At 41.9% G+C, this 8,157-nt stretch overlaps 1 protein-coding gene across 3 annotated transcripts; it reads left to right on the top strand.

Annotated features, from left to right (window-relative positions):
- Positions 1-1,618: 1,618 nt before the first annotated feature.
- Positions 1,619-6,845, top strand: LOC142765182 (uncharacterized). 3 transcript variants are annotated; one of them, XR_012884076.1, is made up of 4 exons: positions 1,619-2,836; positions 3,070-3,327; positions 3,919-4,041; positions 4,588-6,845. XR_012884076.1 is itself a non-coding variant. In XM_075865777.1 (4 exons), exons 2-4 carry the CDS (start codon positions 3,231-3,233, stop codon positions 4,752-4,754), a joined length of 309 nt encoding a protein of 102 aa, XP_075721892.1. In that variant the 5' UTR covers positions 1,621-2,836; positions 3,070-3,230; the 3' UTR covers positions 4,755-6,845. The 3 variants fall into 3 exon arrangements, 1 of the variants encoding a protein (XP_075721892.1); XM_075865777.1 differs by having other exon boundaries at positions 1,621-2,836; positions 3,997-4,041; XR_012884077.1 differs by lacking the exon at positions 3,070-3,327.
- The last annotated feature ends 1,312 nt before the right edge of the window (positions 6,846-8,157 follow it).

Here is an 8,157-nt window from a genome sequence, read left to right on the forward strand (position 1 = left end):
GTTTATTCACAAAGAGGTCTTTATTCATTTTAATTGTCCAGAGTGTATGCACGCGTAAACATTGCTGCTTTTCTCACAGCGTCACGCGAGCAGACTAAAAAAAAAAAAAGCGTGGCGACCCATGTTTTGGGCGCCAGCAACTGGTGCGGATGGATGGATGGATAGATATGGCTGTACCCTTTAGATCGGGCGGTGGCTAGCGCCACCAAGCCGTAATACTTAATGAACCAAAAACTAGGGCCCGGATTCACAAAACTCACTTACGAAAACATTTTTGCGCAAGAGAAATTTTGTAGCGTAAGTCGATTCACGAAACGAAAAAACGTCGTAAGAGGCCATAGTTGTCACATCGGCCGCTGCAAATAAAGCGCGCTGTGACTGCCCGGGAACATGTCAGCGATGGTGATGCAGTTGCTATATTTGCTTATGTCACCGAAAAGTGCTCGTAAGTGGATTCACAAAGCGAACTTGTGCGTAAAAACAGCATGGCTGAGAAAAAATCCTAAGAGTAATCCGGACCACTCTTAGGAAGAATGTGGCTACTTAGAACCTGCTGCCGCAGCGGTATACTTTGGTGCCCTGGCTGGTTTTGAGTTAATTCACGCCCATTAAGGGCTGCCTGATGACTGCTGGAGCGTTTTTATTTCTTTCGGCGCATTGAGCTTCGCGTGTTGTTTCCCTTGTACGCAGTGGATGGTGTTAACAACCACCATCGTCCAATAAGTTCGAAGTCGCAGTAACGGAAGAATTTTATTGGGCGCCAATGGCATAAAACTACGCATGTGAAGATTTGTGGTTGGATGAAAACCAATGTGATACGTGAATGGTCGGTGCATTCGAACGCGACATGGCATAGGATCAACCTTATTTGTTATGTTGTTGTGTTGCGCCCCATCTCATCCAATGAAAAGTGCGACTCGAGATCCTTGCCTCATTGGTGGAAATTACCACCAAAGAGGTTAATGGGAGCACATTCTTTGCACGCTATTGGAAATAAAAATGAGAGGAAGTTTTCAGTGAGTGGTTCCTAAAGTTTGTGCTCTAGTGTACTTTCATCGGCTCTAACTGTCCAATGGTTGCGATCTCTGAAATACAGCTGTCGATACACTTTGTGACGATGTGAAACAAAGCGTACTTTGTAAACCAAAGCGTATTAGGGGTGCGCGTGATTACGCATGGAACTACAAACAAATCATGCATCTTCACCTTCACTGTTCAGACACCGATATGGACCGTGATATTATGGCAAGCAATCGGAATGAAAGGACCCTAGTAACTTTGTATGACACCGAAAATATGCAAACCCTCACGATTCTGGAGCAAACCTTGGCTGAATTCATCCCTGCGTCAATTACCAGCCATTTAACTTGGCGCACGAACATTATTCAAAGGTAGAGCGAGCCACTGACATGTATTTTGTGCGACGTAGCGACCACTTGACCTGAGAATAATAGCGTTGCGAAGGCGAATCCCCTGTCGCATGCTCTGATCGAAGCAGACGACAAACGCGAGCAGACGACGGCTTGGCCGACAGGCACAGCTTGTGATTGGTTGTGAAGCAATACCCTTTACATCAGCTCACTCCGTGACGTTACCAAAACACTTCTTTCATCGGGCACTCCTGTCCTGTTCGTCATATCACCCCCCTCGCACATAAGAGAAAATTTTGTCACGCCGTGAAAATAGTGCAAGTACTTTCTAAGAGCTCTCTTATCATCTTATGTGCTGCGCAGTTGTCGAAAGCAACATGGCGTCGTAAACAGCATATCGGTCGGTGCGACTTTCAGCAAACGCTTCTCAAATGAGTTACTTCAGCGTTCGACCGGATGCGTTGTGATTACGGCAGCTGTTTCGGTGCGTGTAAGCAGTGCGAAAAGCTGCGGCAGTGCAATGGTGCACAGTGAAGCGCAGCGAAGCCTGTGCGTCAGTGTGGTTATCAAGCGGGGATCGGCGTCGATGTATCGACGGCAACTAGCACTCGAGAAGCCTGCAATGTGTGTTTGTGTGCCGGTAACAGTTTGTTCGCTTGACTTTCCAGTCTCTCAGTTTGGTGCTGTGCGACATTTCGGATTGACAGCGTTTTGACACGTTACTTGAGTGACCCCAAGTACGTACGGAAACGTATGAACTACGCGCTCGGTTCTTGCTTCGCCACTAGTTAGCTCGTACGCTTCTATTTACTTGAGAGCAATGTACTCTTCGGGAGTGAAACGATGTTCGCTGTGAACAGTGGTGCTGTGTTGACGTTCCAAGACTTGTGAACAAGCTGTGCTCGTGTGACCGAAAATTGAAAGACAGCGTTGATAACTATTTTGCCCAGCGAAGTCGTGGTGGGGCAGCTTGGCGCTTTTGTTTGTTAAGTCGTCACTTCTCCTTTTTGTGATAACCATAGTCCTAGCGCTGTGATGTGATCAACCAAAACTGCGAGATGCCACTTTCTGTTGTGGAACGTGTTACTTTGGAAGCGTGACTAGACTGTTCTTCGGTAACAAATTGAGAGTTCTATGTGGCAGCGAGAGCCCGTGAACGCCAAGCTTCCCTCCAGCCCCCCCAAAAAAGCAAAGATTTCACCGGTGCCTTGCTTTGGATGAAGTTGTAGGCCAATATCGCCTAACTACAGGTTTCCGAGTTCGTCTGGCCATCATTTTGCACGGCACTAGAGCCTTGAAAACAGCCGGTCATGGCCAGTTCTTACACTTTATCAATGGACGTGCACGCCTGGCCAGCCCTTCATTGCTGTCATCGTCAGTTTCCAGTCTGCAGATGCCCTTTGCCTGTTGGCCGTAGAGCACACTTGGTTCCTCATGACACCGACGGCTACTAAATGCTGCCATCGGTGAGTTCACCTTGCAGAACTAAATTTCACCGGTACCCTCTTGTATCATTCAGGCAGTTCTATAACGTGTCTATGGTAAGTTGAAGCATGAAAAATTTACTACTACTGTTATATACATACATATATTATAGAGCAAATACATAAAAAGTTTTCTGTGATTTGATACAAGTAAGCTCTTGTTTGATTATGACTCTTCACAGACTCTTCACAGATCTCTTTTTGGCTCTTCACAGATCGCAGAGATTGGTTTGTTAAGGTCCTGTGATGCATCGGTTGCACATTCTGGCACATCAATCCTCATCATTACTTGGAGCACCTGTACAAAAATAGGAAGGACACGTTCTCCCTAACTGTGCAAGCCTATGTCACTGCTGGGGCTGTTATCATTCAGCGGATGTGGCATGGAAGCATGCATGGCAGCCTCATTTGGAAGGACTGCAATCTGCTTGGGAGCTTCGAGGGCACAAAACTGCCTAACGGCTGGCTGCAAGGTTATTTTTTTTAATACATACGATTACGTGAACACCACTTACTGTGCACAAATTGAAAACCCAAGCATGGTTGCTTTCAGTGGATACCTGTAATATTCTTACACATAATTATTATTCAACATTTATAGAACTAAATTACAAGATAATTGGGAATGTTGAAAGCTGAAAGCCTGCAGCTTATGAATGAAACTCCAATTATCTGAGACTCAAAAGCTTGTGCTTTGAAACGAGCACAAATACTTTGACTCCTTATTGAGCTCTCGAGCTTGTGACTTCCTCTGTGGATCAAGTGCTCTGGAAGGAAATAGCAAGTGGGTGAAAATTGCCTGGCTGTTCACAACTTGCAAGCAGAAAGACCTATTGAAGAAGCCTCAGATGACATAGGGCCAGTAACTGCATCTTTTACCTAATGTAGCTTTTTCTCTCTCAGTGCTGTTGCTTGTGTTTCAGCCGAACATGTTCACCACGATTGCATAGTGATATATATTTTTCTGCAAATTGTACCTGACCTAAGTATGCATTATTGATCTCTAATGGCGACGTTCAGTGTGTTTCAAAGCCATGGCTTCTCATTTTTCTGTCTGTGGCTAGCCTATTTCAGCAGCAGAGCCATGCAGCTAGCACACATGCAATCCAAGTCATGGGGCGCTCCTTTGGTGTTCTGTGCAGGACACGGCATATCCATCCGGCAACACACTGGTATCAACAATAATGGTGAGTGTTGGTGGCACCTGTAGGAGCCCGTTGTGTTTGTTGCGTATGATTATTTCCCCTGATGAAGTGCATTTTTGAAAGGTTTTCTTCATTTAGAATAATAGATGTCAGTAACAAGCACACTCATAATCCACAAGTTCTTTGTGTCTTCTAGACTGCCCATTTGCTCCTATATGCGGTATGGTGAGCTGGCTATGTTAGACAGCCCTAAAGTTATTAACATTGGCTCTTGTGTTGTAATGCAGTCTAACTTGTGTTTCTTAGTGAACTTATTTGTGGTCTACTTCTCGCACCTAGTGTAAAGTCGAAATAAAAGAAACTCTATTGGCTTTTTATGCCTGTCAGAAGTTTCATGCCTTCATCTATAACACTGTGGTTTTGCTCTTGTATCATATTAAATATATTTTCAGCCTTCACTGTTTGTGTGTGTGTTGAAGCTTGTCATTGGCTTCTGAAAATACAATATCTGTAAATATGAGCACATAATTGACAACTATGCACTCTTGCATGTAGCATGGTTGTAACAATGATCTGTATTTTTCTAAGTTCCTGCAGTAACAAGGGGTTCGGTGCTCCACGGTCATGTACAGTGTATCAAGAACAGAGCACAGAAGACCAACAAGTATAAAGGGACTGCCAGTGACTGTTCTCCTGCTCAAAGTTTACAACAGCAGAAAGAGCACATTGTGATGTCAGGAGCAGCTGCTGCTTAACTTCTTAGCAGTGCATTATTCAGCAGTTCCTTTGCTTGCATTCGAAATTATTTAAATTTTGCATAGAAGATACCAAACTATGACACTAATTTAAAGGCTGCTGTAGTGTTAGTGGGCAAATATTTTTGAGCTTAAGTTTTTAACATGTGTGTTAAGTGCCTGCGTGCCTCTACATTTGCATGCCAGAAATCACAGCATCCATGGTAGCCAATGATAACTGTGTTTGCATTCTTTGTAGTACAAGAAGTAAAGCCATGGATGCAGTAATTATGTACTTAGTCGATGTAATCCTTCAGTGTACTATCATTTGTATAGCACCAATGATGCCATGAGTGTATAAGCTCTGGGAAGTGAATCTATGTGGATTATTTTATTTGGAAGGAAGAGGATCATCACTACTCCTAGTATATCTTGACAGTAGATTTTAGTGCTTGGGTATTATCCCACTGCCTGTCCGTCCTTCAACAGTCTACTTATCTACTGTGTAAGTGTAACTTTTTAAATGTATACTTTGCTCGGGTAACTTCGTTCATAATGTAATGCAAGTGACTTATCATCTATGCAGCTCTACTCAGACTAGAAATAAAAGTGTTTATTTTTATATGTAGCTATAGCATGCATTCACTTGTGTTTTTCTAGGTGCCTGTACAATTGTTTAGCCCTACAAAAGTGCTGGTATACTCTAATATTGAATCTGGCATCTTAAAATAGTTTGTTAGTGGAAGTAAGAATGTGTTTACAACCAATATTACTATCCTCAGATGAACTGTGAAAACTCTGTGGAAATTTATTGACAGTTTTTGAACGTTGTGAAGGCAAATGTTATGTTTTTTTATTGTGGTCCCTGTTTCATGCAAATGACACATAATCACTTTGCAGTGGCATAGTATTAGTTGTTATTTTACACATATGTGCTGAGCAACATCGCAGTTGAGGCCAGCAGCAAGACATACATGCAGTGCACTGGAGCATCACCTCACATAGTGTACAGTCTTTGCCCACCAGTAAACTCAATATTTTTCAAGCAGACTAATAGACAGCTGTATGGTAACTAACTGTGTTGGTGTGCAAACTTTGAAGTCTTTTTGAGGAGTGTTTTTCATCATTTTGTGAAGTGAAGTAGCTACCCAAGGCCAGAACTGGTGGGAATGTGGTGGTTTCCTCTCTCCAAAAGCACTCCTACCAGCTGCCTCAATGTTAGCATGGGGTGAATTCACGAACTGGAAAAATAATTGGTCTTTGTTTTTTTGGCCGAAAGAGTCACTTTCACAGTTGGGCCACCACGACGCACCAGAATAGAAACTTTTAGCGAAACAAAGTTGATTCTACTTTTAATAAGTGTTTTGGGGAAACGAAATGGCACCTATAGCTATCAATATAAACACTGTTTGCACCAAGGAGCTTATTAGCTTATAATTGTATTATTCATGTATTGTCTATAATTTACTCGCGCTGTGCCAACTTTCAGCCCAAGTGTCCTAACATGCTTTGTTAGTGGGTTGTGAATGAGCCAAGCTATGTAAATAAACAGAGTGATATTGCAGACATGTACAAAATATTGATGCACAGCCCTTTTCTTTAGCATAACATTGTCAAGGGCTTTATTCTTGTGTTTTTTTATAAAAACTGCTTGTCACTGGGCAGCAGCGGAAAACTATGCATCAAGCTTTTGCGAGATGGTTCGAGAAACACCGTGTTCAGACATAATAGTGCCGGTGGATTTCTCTCGTAAGTTACTTTCTGTAGTATATTCAGAATGAGTGTATTAGAATTGTTGTTTTATAGCCATTCATTTTATTATTTACAACTGAGTGTATGTATGTATGTATGGGTGTACATATGTATATGTGTGTGTGCGTATGTGTATGTATGTATGTATGTATGTATGTATGTATGTATGTATGTATGTATGTATGTATGTATGTATGTATGTATGTATGTATGTATCTTTTAAATGAGAATCCGTTTATCATTGGTGAGTAAGTTTGGTAATGATTTGGCTGAATTTATTTCTAGTTATTTCTCTTTTGAGCCATTATTTATTTCCATTTGTTTTGTACTGCATAAAAATAAATGTAACCTTACACAGAATATGTGTGTTCAAAAAGTTGTTTCATTTACCAACCTACAGTCATGGGCAAGAAATTTGGTAAAATGGAACAAACCTGCGAAGATTAGTTTACCGCATAGCTACTCTACATGGCATATCTCGTACACATTGTGTTGGTTGAAGATGTCGATTTCAAGCTTTCAATTTTAATCAGAATAAGCAAGCTATCACCCGTGGTTGTATATGTGTGTGATATTTATGCTTACTGTGATACCGGTTCGCAATGACAATTAAGGTCACAAACCTAGTCAAGCTGAATACACGAGTTTTGTCCATGCACCTTTCATCTGCACTGGAATTGTTGTTAATAAAAAATAAACTTCAGCATTTAGAAATTTATTCTAGTAACCAAAAGCAGGGTATCTCTTTTTCACACAAATCAAATTGCCATTGCTCTGTTCCATTTTGGACAATAGGGGACCCTCTCAGCAGAACTCGAATAACTGCTATAGTTCATTTTAACCATTGACAGCGACATTACACTGAAGCGTGCAGCATGACAAATAGCGGGAGAGAAGACACAAACTAATCACGCTGTTTGCGTCAGCTCTAACTGTCCGTGCTCTTTGGTCTTGCTGCATGTGATGATGCCCACCAAATTAGCACGAAAGCGTGTCCCTACAAAGGCAGTAGCTTGGCTGCAAGCAGTTAGCTCACTGCATGTGTAGATTTTCTTCAAAACACCGTGAAGACTGATTGCTGGTAGAATATCCAAACACGTGAAAAGTGATACACCAGGTATGTTATTGGTATTTCAGTACTGGACACTTTTGCGATAATAGAGGATGGAGGAGAAAATTATGAACCCTGAATTGTTTAATTTTTAAGGAGCACAGTACAGTGCTTTTGGAACAAAAGGGAAGTGAAAGAAGCAAGTGCGAAAGCCTACTTCTCAAAAAATTAGTACCCGCCACCACGCATAATGTCAGGCCGGGCAACCTCTTGAAAAAAAAAAAAGTGCTCAGTGATTCTGCGAATCGAACCACGTACCTCCTAGATTGTAGTTGAGCGCTGTAACCGCTCGTCCACTGCAGCAGTGCTTGAATTCACCCTATTGCTGATATATCGTCATTCCTTCGAATGAAGCCAAATGCAAAAACGTCCGGTGAAACTTTGTCAAAAATAGAAAAAATAGTTAGAATGCGTTTGCCCAAGGTTACTAGAAGATAGAAACCACCACGTGTGAATGTATAACGGTGTGCTATTTATTCTTGTACATTACTATCATGACGTTGGGATAGCCGGCGCTAACGTAGGCTACCTTCTCATAGTTTGCCAAATATAAATAAGAAA

This window comes from Rhipicephalus microplus, chromosome 6 (assembly GCF_043290135.1).
Source record: "Rhipicephalus microplus isolate Deutch F79 chromosome 6, USDA_Rmic, whole genome shotgun sequence".
NCBI classification, from domain to species: Eukaryota; Metazoa; Arthropoda; class Arachnida; order Ixodida; family Ixodidae; genus Rhipicephalus; species Rhipicephalus microplus.